Source organism: Nuphar pumila, chromosome 5, assembly GCF_984573655.1.
Source record: "Nuphar pumila chromosome 5, dmNupPumi1.hap1.1, whole genome shotgun sequence".
NCBI lineage: Eukaryota > Viridiplantae > Streptophyta > Magnoliopsida > Nymphaeales > Nymphaeaceae > Nuphar > Nuphar pumila.
Window position 1 is genome coordinate 36,681,813 of NC_143253.1, and position 21,014 is coordinate 36,702,826.

The window sequence follows — 21,014 nt, forward strand, 5'->3', positions numbered from 1 at the left end:
TCTGATCATTCCTGCCAAAATGGGTTCATTTTCTGAGAAATTAGCTCATTTCTAACTCGAGTCCAAGCCAATTGTCTCTGAGTTAGTCATTCCTAGTCAATCTTATTCCTCTAAGTTTAGCTTGAGCTCACCAAGAGTTCAAGTGCTCCGGTTTCAGATCAAATTCATTTTTCATTGTCTAAGAATTCATTTTAGCCCATTTTAGCTCATTTTAGCTGAAATTGAGCTAAGTCCAGTCAGTTGAGCTAGTGTTTGAGCTTTAATTTTAGTTTATCTTAGTATTACTGATCTTTATTTCAGCTCAAACACAGTTTTTATTCGTAACTCACTTCACTCCAGTAATCATTTCTCACCATTTCTAAGAAAATGACACCATTTCTCGATCATTCAGTCTAGGAGTTTAGTTGAGCCAGTGTCTTGTCAATTCATTTGAGTTCTAAAACCCTAGAACTCAGTTCAAACCAGACAAAACTCCAATTTTCAGTGTCACTCTTGGCCCTGTAAGGACAAAAAACTATTTCTCGAACCATTTTGTTCAATTTTACCAAATTTATCACTTTTTAAACTAGTATAACTGTCAATCAGGGTCCAACACCTAAAATTCTTCATCTAGGGTTTGCATTTCACATGACATTTCATATCATTTCTCAGCATTTTTCATTATTTCATATCATTCCATTACATTTCATCTCATTTTCAAGATCCAAAATTCCAGTTTTGAATTTTCCAATCCAGATTCAAATTTTAAAAGCTTTGTCAAAGTTTAATTTCAAACCCTCGGTTTTCAAAATTTATATTTTTACCCCCAATACTCTAAATTTCAAAATATTTTTTTGAGAAAACAATCTGGATTCCTTTCAAACTTTATTTTTAAATTTTCAAACCGAATCTGCTCTGCGAAGGGGATGAAACTTCAAATCTTGAATTTTAATTCAAAATTACAAAAATCTTTCATTTAATCCAAAATTCTTTTGAAAATTTTATAAAATCATTCTACCCCTTTGGTTTTTAAATAAATTTGGGAAACCGTGTGGATCCATGCCAAGGTGGCGCCACACATGTCTTTTTATTCATTTCAAAATGATGTGTGGCCCACCCCAATGTGGCGCCACCCTTTGAAAATTTCAAAAAAAAAATAGTTTAGGAAATCTTTTCTTTCCCTATTTTTTTCCTTTCTTTTTCCATTTTCTTTTTTTTTTATTTTTTTATTTTTAGTCTAGAGGAGGGAGTGGACCCCACAAGAGGGTCGACCCCCTCTCTCTCCTTCCTTTCCTTTCTTTCCCCTCTTTTTCTTCTTTCCTTTCTTCTCTTTTCCCTTCCTTTTCTCTTTCTCCTTTCTTTCTTTCTTCCCTTTCTTTTTTTCCTCTTTTCTTTCCTTCTTCTTGCCGGAGTTATAATTCTCCGACTGTAGGTCGAATCCTAAATCTGTAAAAGGCAAAAATCATCATCTAACTGTCTACTATCACCTTGTAAAATTTGGTGAATTTTTATGGTAAGTTGGTACCCAAAATTGGGTTGTCATTAGGATAAGAATAGCCATGTAGGCAAAATCATGCATTTTTTAGGGGTTTTTTTATTAATTTCCATATTGAATAATGCCAAAAAATTTGATTTTCATATTTTATTCCATTCTTAGAATCAATGTAGTTGTTCATGACAAATTTGGAGTAAATTTGAGTTTAATTGCCATGTGTGTTAGTCAAATTATCAAAAGAAAGGTTTAATTCACGCAAAATTCAGGCAAAATTCAATATTTTGGTGATATTTTTGCATTTTTAGGGTTTTAGCATACATATAATCATATCATCTTATGTTTAATCTATTTCTCATTTTCATTCATTTGAATTTCAAAATTCTCATTTTTACAAAAATTATTTCTAAAAAACCTGATTTCAAGGCCATAGTCTTGTTATCAAGGGCATTTTGGCCATTTTCATTTCAATTTCGATTTTTTAAAACTTTATTTTCATATTTTCATGCATTGATATCATTTATTTTTCATGTTTATATCAGGAAGGTATGAATTGGGTTTGTATATTGATAAAATCCGATAATTTCTCGGTATTGTCGAATAAATCCAAAAAAAACTACATATTTGTGCTAACTCATTTTCTAGTTTTGTAGAGATATTCAGAAGGAAGATTTTATTTATTTTTCTTTTATTTCATTGATGTTATATCAAATGTAATATTGAAATAAGAGTTTACATTTCTGCACAAAATAGGCTGCATTGCATATAGTTTGCTTTCGTAAATTCTGATATCTGATGAATGACAATTCATGCATTTTCCAAATTCACTATGGTTGACACGAATGACACGTGCACAAGCTTTTAGGTATTTGATAAGCTCAATGAAATTCGTATTTATGGCCATAGTCAGAATACGAACAAGACCTAGATTTGTCATCTTCGTATAAGTCACATTTAGCCTATACTCTTAGGCTAACTTTAGAATCACTGCATTTCTCAATTGATTTTCTCAAATTCCTCAGAAAATATTCTTTGAAGTTACATTCATTCATTCACATTGGCTAATTTGCATCATGAAAGTATTTCAAAGGGCCAAATTCTCTGTTATTGATTTATTTAAATAAGAAATCTATTTTCTCATAAGAATGTTCAAATCATTTTAAAAATCGATTTTCTCAAAGTTTTCAATAAATTTTCCATTCAAAAGGTAATCTTCAATATGATCCATGATTTTCAAAGAATATCATTTTAAAGTATATTTTCCAAGCAATAGAAGCAAACATCATATATTTCCAAATATGCATTTTTCAAAAACTTCATACCACATGTCTGATTCTCTATGCATTTAGGAAATAAAGCATAATTTAGATATTTGAGCCTAGCTAAGCACACATTGATCCTTGGTTCAATTACCCCTGGTAAAGGCACCAACAACGGTTGAACTTCGTACCAACATGCGAGTTCCATTCTATGAAATTTTCCCGCAAATTTAAAAAACAGAGGTGAGTAATCTTCAAAAATAATTTTCAAAACTTTGATCGAGTTTGACTCGTAGAATCATTTTTCTCTCGTACAGAGAGGGGAAAAATTTGCAATGATAACAGTAGAATAAACTTGAATGGACCCGAAGGGTTCTTTTATATGACTTAACATTTTAAAAATTAGGCGCAATTGCACAAATACTCATTTAGAGTAAATACTAGGGTCATATGTACCCAACTCATCCAGTATTGCTCTATAAAAATGAGCACTAGCCTATGAAGCCTGAACTTATTTAAGTTTGTGTGTAGACATGACTCATCTAGTAAATGGGTGTCTTATTGCACCTTTTATGTTTAGAAAACTCGCACAATAAAATCTTTTAAAATCAATATGCTACACCATAATTATTCCTTTTATCAAAATTCAAAAATCGTCCAAGCCTTGACTATTGCTTAGCTACAATACCTTATAAATTTTTGGATAATTTTAGTTCAAACTCATAAAATTCAAAATCTTGTCATTGAAAACAGATATTTATTCATGCAGATGTTAAAATATGCATATGATCATAATTAAAATTTTAAATAATCATGCATGCATTAGAAACATGTCTAATACAAAAATTATAAGATTTTGATAGAATAAATTTTCTTTATTTATGATAGAACAAGATAAAACACTCATGCTTTGATTTATTCTGGTAAAATTTATTATATTAGATTATATTTTTCTATTAAATTTTGGGTAGTATCTGCTCTATAAAATTAAAGGGAGTTCTTTTTAAGGAATTACTAAAAAAATCTACAAATTATTTTAAAATGATCTTAAAAATTTTATGGAAATTTTCACAAAGTTTTCTTTGTAATAACTAAAATATTCGAAAAAGGGTTCGAACTTGAATTTAAGTTGTAAAAATTTAAACATGACTTTGCATCGTAAATATTTTTATAAAGTTTTTTAAAAAAAAATCACTCGAATATCTAAAAAGGATTTTGAAATTTTTTGAAAGAGTCTCCTTTATAAAAAACATTTTTTTCAAAAATATTTATAAAATTTTTGACATAATTCCTACTAAATTAATTTGAAATTTCTAAAATATTAGAAAAGTTTTTGTCAGAATTATTGGCATACTAATGTTATTTTTCAAAAATCTTTTAAAAAGATTTTGCCTGAACTTTTGCTATCATAGTTCTATTTTTCGGAAAAAAGTTAATTTTTTTTTGTCAGAACTACTGCTATGGTAGTTTTGAGTACTTAAAAATATTAAAAAAAAAAAAACGAAACTCCCCTACGTAGAGGCAGGACTGGATTAAATTTTGGCAAAATTGCCAAAATTTAAATCCATAGAGAGAAGTCCTAGGCTTTAAGAGGAGAGTAAGAGGTCCTATAATTATAAATTTTGAATCTAAAAGTAGGATTCGAGTACTAACCTGATTTAGAAATTTTAAGAAGTGCTTCTACGATCTTAATTTGATATTTCTGCTAAATTTAGCAGAACTCTTGCAAACAACACTTTAGAGGTTGATTCTAACTTGTCGGGGCTTCTATGAAGAAACATATCTTGCTTGGGAAGAGAGGGAAGAGGCTAGAAGGGGTTTGCCATTTTTTTTGTTGGTTTAGACGGAGGATTGGGTTTAAATTATAGAGAGCTTAAAGCTAGAGAGAGAAATAAGAGAGAGAGAGAGCTTAGAGAGAGAAAGGCTTGGATTGAAATGGGAAGAGAGAGAGTGGTGAGGGGGTATTTACAAGGAAGATAGGAGGTACCCCCCCCCCCTGTGGGCCCCACTTTGGTGACAAATGTCACTTTTTAGATAAAAAATTAATTTATTCAGACACTTGTAAAAGAAGAGCCAAGCTTGGTGTCACCTCCTCACTATGAGGTGACACGTCTCCCATGGTTTTGAAAAAACATGGTTGTCCATGGTTTTGGGCATGTGGTTTTTCCAAAATCATAGATTTCTAATTAAAATAATAAAAAATATTAATATTATACTATATTTTAATCTCTAATTTTTATATCTAGTCTGTCCCTGACCAGATTCCAACTTTCTGAAATGTCATATGAGAATTTAGAAGTTGCTCTATTACCTTTCTGCAGTTCAAAAAATTGTTCGGCCTGCCATTGGTGGTGGCAGATTATTGTTTTGCCCCTAACAAATTTATTAATTCATTGAAAAAATTTTTAAAATGAAAAATTACCTTTTTACCCTTATATAGTTGGGGATTTTACTGAAGGATGCCACTGGATTGGCAAATTACTATTTTGCCTATGACAACTTAATTAATTATAAAAATATCCCTAGATTTCGAATTTTGAGCAATTCTCTACTTGATTTTATCAAGATTTCAAATATAAGTTTAAGTCTTCATTTCAATCAATAATTACCTCAAAAATCTAGGTTTTTAGATTATAACTTATATCTAGAATAAATCATAATAAAAAGCTTGAATCTTTTCCATAATTTATTAATTATTGATATTTTCATGTATTACATTATGGATCTATCTAAAATCTAAATATGAGTTCAGGTCATTGTTTGGATCCAATAACCATCCAAATCAGGATTTTTAAACTTCAAATAGCATCTAAACTGGTTCATAATTCATAAAAACTTAGTTTTCAAAATTTATTAAAAGTTAAAACTTTTCAGATGTATCAACGTGTATTAAAAATGAAAGTCTATAATTAAAAATTGAAATACAAGAGATTCAACCATGAACATGTATTAAAAATAAAACTCTACCATTAAAATTTGAAATACAAGAGATTGTACCATGAACATGTATTAAAAATAGAACTTTACCATTAAAATTTAAAATACAAAAGATTGAACCATGAACATGTCTTAAAAATAGAATTCTACCATTAACATTCGAAATACAAGAGATTGAATCATTCAAAATTACAAATATTTTACAAAATTATTAAAAGTATGTACATGGGTCTTTTTCATGCATATTAATATTGATACCTATATATATTACCATATAAATATATGTACATGTGTGGATAAAAGTTAAAATATGAACAAAACTCGTTATTAGAAAATCACTTACATTTTTAAAGTTCCAAAACCTTTAAGAGCACAAAGAAAAGAGAAAAACTTCTTTTTCAAAAACATGTAGAGTGAAGTCCCTTGATGGTACCTCACACTACACACTAGAGAAGAGATTGAAGCTTCACAAAAGCATTAAGGCAAAACATTGAAGGGTGAGAAAGTGCAAGGAGAGAGAGAGAGAGAGAGAGAGAGAGAGAGAGAGACTTAAAAAATGAGAAGAGAATGATCCTTCTTCACCTTTTTTGCCCCCATATTTGTACGGTTAGTCTAACGTTTGAGGTAGATGTGTGGCTAAGATTAAAAGTGTGAGATGAAGGGTTGAGATAAAGTTAAACCCTCATCTCAAAATGCCCTTTTCAAGTAAAAAATCACTTTTATAAGTTTCACAAAAATAAAAAAGTATTTTATGTTCTAGGAAAAGGCTTTATCTACTTAGGGAGGAACCTTGGGATCCATACCTAAACTCTTGGAATGTGCTTTCCTAAGGAACACCCCTCCCCATGTGTACATGGTATACGGGAGGGCTCCACATGGGAGGTCGACCCCCACTTGGGTGCTTTCCAAGGTTTCCTTGAAAACCAACTAGACGTGGTTGGTCTAGTTCCAAACCACCCCCACCTTGGGTTTGGTGTTGGATCCAATATGATCCAAGTCCAACCTAATTTCAATTATTTTTAATTATGCATTATTATTTATTTATTGTTATATATATATATATATATAATGGATCTCTATGCCTTTCCTCATCAAATCCTCAATTGAACCTAGATTCAATTGGTCCGAATCCAACCCACTAAGGATTAAAATAATCGATACTTAAATTATCATTGTAGATATATTTTTTATTTGATTAAATTGTATATCTAACTATGTTCTAACATAGTGATTAGCCATCTTAACCAATTTAACTTGACCATACAAATAGTAATTTGATTTATCCAATAATTAAATCAATTATTCATAATTTATTTGTTAAATGACCCATGATTGTCAATTGTAAAGAAAACAAGAAAGGAAAATAGAAGTTAAATCCCTAATCACTCACATAGGTCAATCAAAACAAAAATCAAAATTTTCTCATTAATAAAGAAATTTCAATTACAATTCAAAAAAATTTGTGGGTCTTACAAAGAAGAAGAAACTCAAAAAGAAGAGAATCAGAAAGGAGAAGAGAGAAAGAGGGGGGGAGGGGAGAGAAAAGGGAAGAAAGAGAGAAAGAGAGAGGACAAGAGAAAGAGGGGGGGAGGGGAGAGAAAAGGGAAGAAAGAGAGAAAGAGAGAAAGAGAGAGGACAGAGCGACAAGGGTGGGTCTGCGAGAAGTGGTGGGAGGAGGCAGCTGAGTGAGGCTCAAAAGAGAGAGAGAGAGAGAGAGAGAGAGAGAGAGAGAGAGAGAGAGAGAAGGTCATAGGGGTGGTGCTATGAGAAGGGGCAGGACGGTCGTGCGGGGCTTGAGAAGGGAAGAGAGACAGAGAGAGGGAAAGAGAGTGTGAGTGAGTGAGAAAGAGACAAGACAAGGGTGGAGCTTAAGAAGGGAAGAGAGACAGAGCGAGAAAGGGGCGAGATGGGGTTGGGGCTCAAAAAGGGGCTGGTCTAGGCAGGGCTCGAGAAGAGACAAGTCAGGGAAGGGTAAGTCCAAAATATTCATAAAATTGAGCTTTATCGAGCTCAGTAGGCCGATCAAGCTTAGCTCGCTTGCTCAGTCCAAGCCTCAAAGTTAGTAAAAGCTCGACTCAATTACGGCACGAGCCCCACTTGAAAGAGGCTAGCCTCAACCGGCCTGGTTCATTGTGCATCCCTAGTACCCACTACCTAGACATCTTTTCAGTAATAACCATGAGTACCAAGGAAACTGTGCCACGTTGAAAAAAGTGTCATTTTATTTCTTCCAAAATCTCCCAATCTTTGCCGTAAAGTAAAGTGTTAACTGGGGCGTGCTTGTGTGGCAGGAGCAGTTAGTGCACGTCACCTTGTGCCGGGACGTTGCAAGTTCGATATAGTTGTATAACTAGTAGGTACGCCTAAACCAAGCTTTATTAAAAAAGGTTTTGGCGACATGAGAAGGTAGACTTGACACTGAAGTTCTCTTCGGAGTAACCTTCTCATTGCTAGATGATAGAGCACACGATACCAAGGTAAACTATAAAGATTAAAGGCGCCGCATGAATTTAGAAAGAGGCGGCATTTGAAAAGCAGTTTTTTAATAAAAAGAAAAGATAGGGAGTGAGGCCCAAATGGCTGTCCTCTGGGCCTCCCTGCTTCCTAAATTAGCCTGTTCCCCTATTTATGCGCATTCTTCGTCGTCTCTTGCGCACCTCGTCTCATCTGCACGATTCTCTTTGCCGAGGCGCGCGCATCTTGTTCACATGGCCGCTTCTGCTCTCTCCAAAGCCAACCTCGGCCTCACTGAACCCACCAAACAGCCTCCCCCTGTGGTAGTTTTTCTGCCATCTTTTTTATTTTTTCCTTGTTGGCACCATATTTTCGTACGGATTTTGGTGCAGCTTTTTTTGGTGGAAGGTTTTTGTGGGTGTTCGTTTTTCTTGCCTAGAATTGGTTTTGGAATGTACATTATCTGGATTCTGTAACTGTTTGTGCTGTTGAAACGGAGGAGCGGCTGTTCTTGTGGGTCTCTATGCGCGCATGTCAAGTGTTTGATGAAATTCCTGAGACGATTTTTTATTTGTTTTAGTTCTTATAAGGGGGACTACTGGTTGCTAGCTGGTATTTATGAGTTTTATTGTCGTTGTTTTGCCTTTATTTTTTTGGAATTTTACTTTGTATGATGGGTGGTTATGTGTTTTAGTTGCTGTATATTGAAACTGCTTCTGGATATGAGAATGCTCGTTATTCAAAATGGTTGATCGTTTGATCTTTCTCCTATTCTAGTTTTAATTCTTGGGTTTGTATTCTAGGGCATTTGGATCTTTCTGATATGTTGGGAGAAATGTCTATCTGATATTTTCAAAGTTTGATCCCATCGTTCTCCTATACAGATTGCATTTTCTGCAAAGGAGACTGATTTTGCGGAATGGAAAGGTGACATACTAGCAGTAGGTGTAACCGAGAAGGACATGTCAAAGGATGATAAAGGGATATTCGAGAATGCAACATTAAGAATTATTGATAGTAAACTCGGTGGTCTGTTGGGGGAAGCATCTAAAGAGGAGGACTTCACTGGCAAAGTTGGGCAAACGACAGTTCTTAGGCTTCCTGGCTTACCTTTCCGAAGACTCAGCTTAATTGGGCTCGGCCAAGGCACTTCCTCTTCAGCTGTCTCTGCTTACAGAGGTTTTGGGGAGGCTGTTGCAACAGCTGCAAAGGCTGCTCAGGCAACTGATGTTGCTGTTGTTCTAGCATCTTATGACAATCTTTCTGAAGATGCTAAGCTCAATGCAGTATCTTCCATAGCATCAGGTGCCTTAGCAGCTTTGTCGTTTACTGGTTTTCTGTTTCCTTCTTGTTCCTGATATCACATGGACAGGCAAACATGTACTCATGCTTGCACTCATCCAAAACAGCCCACTGCTAAGGCTACTTTACTGACCGTGATTCCTGCTCAGTTTAGTCTTTCCTGCAGCAGTAAAAACTGCAATGTGTTAGTGATTTTGATGGTTACTGTTGTGTCCTTTTCCAAATCAGTTAAATAACACTCATATGCATGTGCATTAACCTATCTCTTCTTTCTGTTTGTTAGCAATCTCTTTGCAGCTAAAACCTCACCTGTGAGTCCTTATTCATTTTTTCGCTTCAATGCAACCTTTTTCCTGCCAAATATTTGGTTCAAACTTCTTTACTTTTCTTATGTTGTTTGTCTTTTATTCGTTTTGCAAATTTGGGAATCCATTTCATTTTCTAATTTAGTCCTTTATCTGTCTGGCTTATGTAGGAACTGTGCTTGGTGTCTATGAGGACAACAGGTTTAAGTCAGAATCAAAAAAGCCATCACTTAAATCAGTGGATATAATTGGCTTTGGAGCTGGTTCTGCGATACAACACAAGCTCAAGTACACAGTGGATGTTTGTTCTGGTGTAATTTTGGGTAGAGAGCTTGTGAATTCCCCAGCCAATGTGCTCACACCGAGTATGGGATTGATGCCTTTTTTAGATTTGACATGTTCTAGCTTTGCATTATATGTTTTTTGATTGGGAATGCTAAATTTGGGTCTTGAATTGGTCTGGCTATTTTTGTGGAAGTAATGTTGCTATTATCCTAATAGGCGCACTGGCAGATGAGGCTGCAAAGATAGCTTCCACATTTAGTGATGTGTTGACAGCAACAATATTAGATGCTGACCAGTGCAGAGAACTAAAAATGGGTTCTTATTTGGGTGTTGCTGCTGCATCTGCAAATCCCCCTCGTTTTATTCACCTGTGCTACAAACCTCCCAACGACTTTGTGAAGGTGAAGCTAGCAATTGTTGGCAAGGGTTTAACATTTGATAGGTATGAGTAGCTTCTGAAGGTCAGTTATGTTTGTGCCGTAATGATTTACATGTTATTTCTCTACATTTTGATATATCCATTGTGTTCTAGTAAAGTTTTAAATCTTCTAGTCTCCTGCTTGAAGTTGCACCATCTGTCAGCAACTTAAGACTATATGCACATTTATATATTTTGCTGATCTGCTCAGCATCGAATTCATGCTATTGTTGGGCTTCTATTTGAACCTGGTCGATAATAATCTGAGGCAGTTGTGATCCTAGTTTTTGCCACTTCTGCCTCTCCTTGTCTTCTTTGGAGCTGAATTTACAAGCCATCTAAGTCACAGGGATTCGGCCAACCGGGTGCCGCACCCGCGTCGACGCGACGTGGGTGCGCGTGCGGGTGCGGCACCCTGTGCGGTCAACCGGACCCTGGGTGCAGTCAACGCACACAGGGTCATTTTTGTCCATTTTTTGGACAAAAAAAAAGAAATGGCTGCATGATGGAGTATTTGTTTGCTTCTTGTAACTTGTGTTTGGTTGGTAAATTCTAGCCGATACATGTTCCTCGTCATTATGGAAAAAATAAGGACGTTACCACTAATGGTTACTTAAAGGGGTTTTATGAAAAATGAAAGAAGAATTAATTCTACATGATTTTTAGTTACTTTTATCTTGGGAAGAAACTTCTTAGAGGCTAGCAAAGGAACGGACTGCTCAGTTCCCATTAATTTCTTGATTCCACGGGACTCCAATTTCTAGGATAAATTCATGATGAGAAATGCTATGGCTATATACCTTGGAGGTGGCCACCACCAATGAAATTTATGGCCTGTTTGGAATCTCGGTGCTGGGATTGGCGTTTATGCATTTGGGATGAGAAGTGAAGCCCTTTCTCTTTTGTATTTAGGCTAAATCATGAATTTAGCAGCTGCCACTTCTTCAAATACATAAATTTAATAAACGCCCATCCCAGCTACAAATTCTAAACAGGGTCTTATGGTAGTCTGGTAGAATCACTGTAAAGTTCAAAGGTGGTACTCCTCAGATGGGCAAAGGGGACCTCAAGGACCTCAAGGGTTTTACCAACTGGAGGCCAACCAATGTACAGTCGGTGAGGGGAGGAGGGCTTGTACTATCTAACAAAAAAAAGTTCCAAGGTGGTTAATTACTCTCTCTCTCTCTCTAAGTAATCAATAAATGCATTGGAAAAGTTAATTCCTTTGACCGGTAAAATATCATGTCCATTTATGTTTTACGCCGCTGCAGTGTAGGGATGAAAGTGGGATTGGGTAGACCTGACCCAACCCGAATTGACCTAGCTCGACTTGGTCATGCCCAAGATGAACATTCATTAGTGTTAATGTTGTTAACTATTAAAACTTATATATATATATATATATATATATATATATATATATATATATATATATATATATATATATATATATATATATATATATATATATTATATTTGCCGCACCTCCGCACCCAAGTTTTTTGAAAGTGCCGCACCCCCGCACCCGCACCCATGTGACATAGCAAGCCATCACTTTGCTGCTGTGGTCCATATCTAGTTTGGACATTATGGTTTCATGCTTGAGCTCTAGCTATTTAGTTTTGAAAACAGCCAATGCTGCAAGTGTTAGGTTAAAAACACTTGCAGCTGGATTGTGTATGGAAGTTGTAATAAGAGCTTGTAAGTTGTCAATTTTACCTGGAAGCACACTAAAGTACCAATGACTGGAAGCACTATATATTTCCGGATGAGGATCATGATGTACCTGCAACTTTTAGAATATGAATTCAGGAATGTTAGTGTTTGCTACTCTTGAGTCAACTTCTGTCTTAAACATCATATTTCATAGCCATAGAAGCCAATTGTATTCAAGCATTCTTTTCTATCTTCTATTGGGCCTCCACAGTTTTAGACTTTTTCTGTGTATATCTTGATAGAAAACACAATTTCAAGTCTAGCATGAGGGATGAGTAGGTAGCAATAAGTCTCCATTAGTACACCTGCTTGTAAAATTGAGACTTCTTATTGGTTTTAACCTTACTGTTAATATTTCCGGTGTTGCTTCCTTTGACTAGGAGTGAATTACAAAGTCTTCTTCCTTGTCAGTTTCACAATCAAATCAGCAAAAACATTTTCTCATTTTTGTGTGAGGGTGATTTATTGTATTCTTGTCACATTCTTTCCGTCAAAAACTGCCAGTGTTTCCTTTCAGGTTCCAAGTTCCAATCACTAAAGTTTTTTGAAAGTTTTAAGGCTTCTTTTGTGCTAAGACAGGCTTTCCGATTGTAGTGCCAGTTAACTGCTAGATTGTCCACTGTGGTAGTATTATCACTTAGGGCTATGGGGCTGAACTTCCTGCACCTCCACTCTTGCCTTTCTTATGGTAAGAGCGCTGCTTTGCTACCAGAACTGCACTTCTTTCTGCGAGTGAAGGGTTCTTTCCAATGTGGTTGAGCTTTCTAAAGTCCATTTCCTTGTGGTCCTTATCTTTTCCCTTTTGCGGTGAAAGGGATCTTATTTGCTGACAGCTATTCTATACCATATCATAATCAACAAATTTTCATTCTTTTGTTCAGTTCAAGGAAGCTTTCTTGAAATGGCTGCTTCTTGTAAGTGTAGTATCATATTCGTGCCTTGTCCGATCTACAAATTATTGGCTTTGGGACCATTTTATTTTTTCTTGTTTGCATTTTGTATGGCATCACTCTTTGAACTGTCTATGCCAAGCATGGGAAACTTCTTAACTTGTATGGTATAGTAGTTCCAAGGTTGTAAGTATCGTATTGTAACTTGTATTGGTCGGACCCAAAATAAGATACATATCGTATCATAAAAAATCATAAATTTTGAAAACAAATTTCAAAATTTCTAAAAAATCAGGAAAATAGCAAAAATTCTAAAAAATCATAACACACGAAACAATGATGAAGTGCACAAAATGCAACTATAAAATCACATATAAAGCATTTATGTCTCTATGAGTTGCATTAGACATCATCAAACATAAACTATATCACAAAAACAAAGCAAACTATTAAATATCTTGCAATTAAGAACATGCCACAAGACTCATACTTTCATATTACATAAAAAAATATTATGACAATATTTGCAATCAATTTTCAATCAGTTTCCACTCATTACTTGAGTGACCCATTGCCATGCCGGATCATTTGATGCCATCTTTGTTGGAAGAGTGTGGAGCCCAATTTCTACCCTGATATAAATCTTTAATTTTCGTGGATTCAACTTTGCGATAAGTTATGGATCCATGTATATGGGTTTTTATGATTAAAACCAAGAGTAATGGATCTCTAGAAAGATATAAAGCTAGGCTAGTGCCCAAGGGATATTCCTAGAAATACGTAATTTACTATGAGGAAACCTTTGCATCGGTAGCTAGGATGACTAGTGTTAGGACCCTTATAGCCGTGACATCTATCTAAAAATGGTCCATATACCAATTTGATGTTAAAAATGCATCTCTCAAGGTGAATTAAACGAGGAGGTTTATATGGACCCTCCAACATTATTTGGTATTGAAAAAGGTAAAACTCTTAGACTTAAAAATGCCTTGTATAGCCTTAAACAAGCTATTAAAACCCGATACGATAGATTTGATAATGTAATGAGTCATTTGGGTTTTCATTCTTGCTATAGTGTCATTTCTCTTTTTTGTCAAAAGTACATGTTCTAAAGTTGTTATTCTTCTACTTTACGTAGATGACATGATTATAACAGGAAGTGATAAACGGTGAGTTACTGATATTAAAAATGTTTTAAAAGAGAATTTTGATATATCTGATTTAGGTTTCCTAAGATATTTCTTAGGTATTGAAGTTGCTTACTCTCTTAGAGGGTATATTCTTTCTCGTTAGGCATTTCAGATGATAAGAAAGTAGAGACATGATCATTGCAAAATTAAGGCTTGAAGATGTGACTCTTTTCGAAGATCCAACACCTTGTCAGAATCTAATCGGGTCACTCACCTACTTATCTATCACCAGACTCAACCCAACCCATGCTATTTATTTTACCAGTCTATTTGAGCATGCTCCAACCATAATACATATGAGTGTTGTGTTATGATTTGTCAGATATATAAAGAATACCATAACTAAAGGGTTTTTCTTATCCTCATCTTTTTCTTTGAACTTGCTTATACTGATGATGCGTGGAGAGGAAATCCCAATGATAGAATCCAAACTATTGATTTATGTGTTTTTTAGGCGATTCATTAATTGCTTGGAGTTGAAAACAACAACAAAAGGTATTACTATCATCAACAAAAGTTGAATATAGAGCTATAACAACAACTATGGAGCTAGTATGGTTACGAAATCTTCTCAAAGATATGGGAGTTGACATATCCTAACCTTTGAAGATGTCTTGCAACATTAAAAACGCAATTTACATTGCTAGCAACCACACCTTCCATGAGCGTACTTAACATATTGAGATGGACTGTCACTATGTTCATGATGAATTCTTGAGAGAAACTATTGAATTGCCATATGTCACATCAAAATATCAACTTGCATATTTTTTTACCAAAGATCTGGCCACATCTCACTTCTTGTTTCTTCTCAACCATAAGTTTGAGGGGTGGGTGGGTGGGTGTTAAAATAGATTATATATATGATTATATACATATAATCACATATATAGTTGTTACTTATATTCCTCTTAAGGGTATTTTAGTCTTTTCACAATAAAATCATTTTTTACCTTTTCTTTTTTTCTTATTTTTACTTTTTTATTTTCTTTATTTTTCAAGTCATTTATGTAATAAAGCATAGGCTCTATGGTTAAAAGAACATAGTCATTGGGACTCCCCAACGTCTCTATTGGGCCTTCCAAATAGAGTCCATGTCACCCTCTCTCTTGTATAAATAGGGCTGAACCCCTCACATATATTTTAATGCTTTCTTAAGTATATTTACTCGATAAACCTTATATTTTTTAACTTTTGTTGTTGTTCTAAGACTCTTTGAAGTCATTGTATGCATTTTTGTGCTTTCGGGCCTTTGTATTGTCCATTCTTGGACTTGTGTATGTGCTTTTGCACTTTGTTTATATAATTTCACATATCTCATTACAATTACTTTATTTGTTGTCCACTTTGCACAATCCTAGATTGTGCATAGTGCAAAATCCTGTACTGCGAAAACCCCCTAAATGTGTATCCTGCATCGCGTCTTGGAGGCTCGCCTTGGAGAGAGAGAGAGAGAGAGAGAGAGAGAGAGAGACGTCTCAACTATAAGAGTCGGTCTTTGGAATACTCGTACACACCAAGTGTATGATGCGGAAGCGATAAAATCTAAATAGGGAAATAAATTTTGAAACAAATATTTGTGTTATTTTTCGAAAATAAACACAACCAAGACTAACTATGCTAACTCACCTAAGACTATGACACTAGACACAGTTATACGATTACTTATATATATAGTCTTAGTTGGGTTTAGACTAGTTAGTTTTATTTTTGAAAAAAAATATTTGTTTTAGGTCTAGTTGCTTCCGCATCGTACACGTGGCGTGTACGCATATTTGCGAGACTGACCCCGTAGTTCGGTCGTGTTGTCATCAGAGAGAGAGAGAGAGAGAGAGAGCACTTGACTGTTGAAGGCACGACAGATGATGGTTGCCGGTGGTCGTCGGTCATTGCCCTAGGGTTCGAGTTGCAGAAGGGGTGAGAGAGAACTTGAGAGGTGAGAAAGAACGAGAAGAGTCAGAAGACCCTTCTAAAAAAAATGATAAGAGCCAAAGCGATGAACCAGTTCGTATCGAAACAAATCGATTCAAAATCTGAGACGACTCAGTGAATCAATATCGATTCGCCGAGCCTCATCTCAATCCTGAATCAGGCGAGTCAGCCAAGTTAGGCGATTCCTAGCCGATCCACGCCCGAACTTGGCTTAAACCGGTTTGGGCTAGATCAATGGCCCAACTCCTGGGCGATCCGACCTGACTTGGATGAATCCCGAGTCGGATCGCCGGGTTTGCCAACTATGCTCCAAACTTCTCTCTCTAGCCGTTTCTCCCTCTAACGTCTTTCTCATTTCCCTCTACTCTCTCATCTCTCATGACTTCTCTAGTCCTCCGTGGTTATCAGCATACCAGGCTCCTAAGGGTTAAACGTTTAGCCCTTCTCTGAAGCCCGAGCTCCCCATCGTCCAAGACCGTGCGTTTTTCCTATCTCAACGAGCCGAGTGGCGTCTCCGCATTGCAGATCGTGTGTCCGAGTTCCACAACGTGGGGAACTCCATCCCAACTTGCTACAAACCTCCAAGGTATCCCTACTAAACTTAACCTTATAATAACTTTCGTTGCTTTCCTATACCCCGAGACCCAAAATTGCATCTTGCTGAGTACTCGAACACCCGAATTCCCTAAATCGATAGCCCCTTATCGTCAGTAGCCTTTCTCTGTGTCTAGATCATATCCCAAACCCTCACACACGTCCCTAGGTGACCCTAGAACACCTGGACCAGGTCCTCAATTCTAGACCCAAACCACACTTATTTGATTTAGACGTTTAACCTCGTTTTCACTATTTTGCCTAATTCGCAACCACAAGAAACCTTAGACCTCTTCCTCACCGTGTCCAGCAGGGTTCTGCACACCCGACACGTGTACCACGGGTCTAATGATCCAAGAATTTAGGGTTCGATCCTCTTAAGTCCGTCAGGCTCAAATTGCAATTTTCATCCGTCCGAAATTCAAACCTACCTTTCGGGCCTTCTTCCGAACCACCAACTTTAAAATTTTATGGTCTAATAGAGTGGTATCAGAGCAAACTTGTCTAGACGGAGCCTCCACTCTCCAACATTGATAAGATAAAAGAAATCCACAAGTATACAAAATAAGCTCGGGTGATTGTTGAAAAGATGCAAGCCAAACCTTTTCGACAATGACAAGCAAGCATGGAGCAAGGCAACCGCTTGGAGCGTATAGAACGGTCGATTGTAGACCTCGTAGGTTGTATCCATGCCCTTTCACTCAACATACTAGGGCAACCAGGGCCCCAAGGCTTTGTCTTTGCTGGTGGCCACATGGAAGGATCGAACGACTCGATTCTTTGGGAGCCATCACATAATTTCGTGCGGGGCATGGGTAAGAAACCTCATTTCGAAGTACCTTCTTTTGCTGAAGAGAATGTGTGTGAGTGAGTTTTCAAACTCAAGCACTTTTTCACATGTCACAATGTGCCCCCCAAGGCACATGTTGTTGAAGCGATCACCTGCCTTGAAGGCGACTTCCTTGGATGGTACAAATGGTTGGACCTCGTACACGGGAAACCCTCTTGGGAGGAGTTTGTCGAGCGTATTATGGAGATGTTTGGGAACATGGTAATGATGAATCACCATGGGGAGCTCAAAAACCTCAAGCAATGGGACAAATTGGACGAGTACCAAGCATAATTTGAGATCTATGCACGCTTTTGCCCCAAGTCGATGATGAGACCTTACTCTGGTCTTACATTGGTGGCCTGCGTGAGGACCTTCGTGTAGAGGTCCTAGCTGCAACAGTGAGAAGTCCGAAGGAAACTTATAAGGTAGTTAAGCTCCATGAAGAAAAGCAACGCCGACTCTAAACAATGCGGTAGCCGAATCGGCCAACCGATCCATGTGATCGCTCTCCGAATAGACCGTCTGAATCAGAGCTAGCCAAGGGGGTCATGTCACCCTAAAATGCAGCAGATCACAAGCGTGAAGCGTGAAGAATGCCTTAAGAAAGACTTATGCTTCAACTACAGTGAGAAGTAGTTTGAGGGCCATACATGCAAGCGCTACCACATCTTCTAAGTGGTAGAATCAAAATCCAAAGAAGATAATTTGCTGGATGAAGAGGGGACTTGCTACAACGTATCTTACCTTGCTCTCTCAGGAGCAAAGTTTGTGATAGACCGATACGTTCTACACATCCATGGTGTGGACGTTGTCTTAGGTATGCAGTGACTATAGATGTTGGGTGAGGTAGGCTGGAACTTCTCTACAATGAACATGTCATTTCGTAGGGACGAAAAAGAGGTTGTACTCACTGCTATCAGGACCCAATGGGCCTATTTGTTATCAGGACCCCGAGTTGTCCCAACATCTCTGGCCATGTGTTTTGGCTATCCCGGCGAGACAAGTGGTGTCTTTGCATTGCAGATCATGTGTGTTACTTCGGAAGATGGTGCAGATTTGAGCTCCACGATCCACTCGCCTTTCCCTGCAAGAATTGATGGCTGTGCAGGCACAGGTGGGATCCAAGAGAGTGATGTGGTAACTGACATGACATTGCTAATGGATGACAAACCAAAGATCCAGAGTCCTAGTCAAGAACAAGAAGAGCAAAATACATGTCAAGCCCGAAGGCAAGCCAATTAAAGAGTGATGTTCACCTAGGGGGCCTGACATGCTGGAGAGTCCTTGGGGATGTCCTCCCTTCTAGAAGTTAATTAAGTCTTTGTTAATTGCTTTTAAGAGTCCTTAATTGATTTGGTTAATTAATTAGCATCTTAATTGTTAGGAGTTTTAATTAAGTAGTAGTCGTAGTTGGTGAAATCTTTTTAATTAAGGAGTCTAATTTTAGAGATTAGTAGGGACTCTATCCCCGACCTTCACTCTATAAATAGAAGTCTGGGGTTCCCTTTTTATGCATTGGATAATGAATTGAGTTTGTTAGAATCTCTCTCCTTTTAGTCGTCCCCGTCTCTCTGGACATTTCTCTCTCTATAACGTCTTTCTCTCTCTTCTCTCTTTCTTATTTCTCGCTCTACTTTCTCTCCTTTCTCATGACATTTGGACCTCCCTGTACCCTACAATATCTCATTCAAACTAGGGTTGGACGTCCTACCCCTTCATTAGATTTCGAGTTTCCCCCAACGCCTGGACCTAGCGTTTTGTTCTTCGAGCGAGCCGAGTGACGTTTTTGCATTACAGATCGTGTGTTCGAGTTCTAGAATGTGTGAGACCTTATACCAGATTTCTATAGACCTCTCAAGTACTTATACCAACCATCTTTAGCCTTAGTCTAGCTTTCGTTAACTTCTTAGGTTCCAAAACCCAAAACTGCATCCTGTCGGATGCCTAAAACACTTGAAATTACTAAATCGATAGCCTTTGATCAATAACAACGTTCTCCTGTGTTTATGTCATATCCTAAACTTTCACACACTTTCCTAGGTGTTCCTAGAAGCCCTGTACCAGAACCTTCTAGATCTGGATCGAAACTGCACCCAAAATGCTTATTGGTTCCAAACTGCACCTAACTGATTTAGCCATTTGCCCTGTTTTTCATTGTTTAGCACTACTCGAGCCCACCCAAGCCTCTAAACCTAACATAGGCCTACCTGGAACGCAACAAGTGGTATTAGAGTGGACGATCCTCTCCCATCAGAGCGAAGATCCATTTGCCAACCATGGATCGTGAGACTTGTGATCAAATTTTAATGGGACTAAAAGAATTGCAGTGTGGACTTGCGTCTTTGCGGAAGGGGATGCGTTCACAGTATGACCACTGCATACTACTCTGGGAAGCTTTCAAGAACGAGAGTGAGTACGTGCTCAGATCACATACAGAAAAAGAGCAGACACCCTGCCCATGCACAACCCTTGGAAGCACGATACAATCGCAGGCCACCTGCGACAGTGGCCTTTGGAGGCTCTAACCCTTGTACGACAAATCTATGGAGTTGAATATCCCACTAGCCGAATTGCCACAGGTGATGATTCCTCCACCAATGTGGCCACCATTAATGCCACAACGACTCAACTAACCTGCGATAATCACGGTGATAGCAGTATGCCACAACGACTCAACCAACATGCGACAATCACGGTGATAGCAGTGTTGTGCACAATTGCCCATGTGCACAACATTAAATCAGAGCCCTTATTTTGTAGAAAACATCAGAGCGCGCAACACCCTTGTGTGCAACAACAAACCAACAACTCCAACTCGCACTGATTGACACACTCTCAAGGGTGAACGACACTCAAACTGAGTCAACCCTGTTTCGACCCGACCAACAACCGAACATAGTTGACTGTGTGAAGAAATTGGCAGCCGTTCGTGATGTGAGAGCACAAACTCAAGGCATGCTCGTTGGGCACATGCTTGGGGCGTGTCCTACTGGGAACACCAACCCTTCCCTTCTGCAATTCACACATTGGGCAGTGTTTATGGAACAACGAATGGTTAACCGCAGAATTGTCCCAGTGCATTGGGATAGATCAAAACCTCGTGTTTGATCGGGGTGGAGCGGCCAATCAGTTGAGCCATGATCTCTCCCACTTTGGGGGTAGAGCGGTGCAGAGCGTGGTATGTTACGGCCCGAATTTCGGAAGATAGTTTTGATTAAAGTAGTTGCTTTTAAGAGTCCTTAATTGATTTGGTTAATTAATTAGATTCTTAATTGTTAGGAGTTTTGATTAAAGTAGTTGTCCTAGTTGGTGAAGTCTTTATAATTAAGGAGTCTAATGTAAATAGAGATTAGTGGAGACTTTATCTCAGACCTTCTCTTTATAAATAGATGTTTGGGGTTCCCTTTTTATGTATTGAACAATGAATCG

The 21,014-nt window shown here is 37.4% G+C and overlaps 1 protein-coding gene across 1 annotated transcript in view; it reads left to right on the top strand.

Moving 5' to 3' along the window:
- The first annotated feature begins 8,147 nt into the window (after nucleotides 1-8,147).
- The window catches only part of LOC149837374 (leucine aminopeptidase 1-like), a 53,471-nt gene continuing 40,604 nt past the window's right edge, over nucleotides 8,148-21,014 (top strand). Inside the window, exons 1-4 of the mRNA XM_090005999.1 lie at nucleotides 8,148-8,444; nucleotides 9,006-9,426; nucleotides 9,899-10,093; nucleotides 10,230-10,455. Coding sequence (XP_089862125.1) covers nucleotides 8,244-8,444; nucleotides 9,006-9,426; nucleotides 9,899-10,093; nucleotides 10,230-10,455 — 1,043 coding nt within the window. The 5' untranslated portion in view covers nucleotides 8,148-8,243. The remainder of the gene's footprint in view (nucleotides 8,445-9,005; nucleotides 9,427-9,898; nucleotides 10,094-10,229; nucleotides 10,456-21,014) is intronic.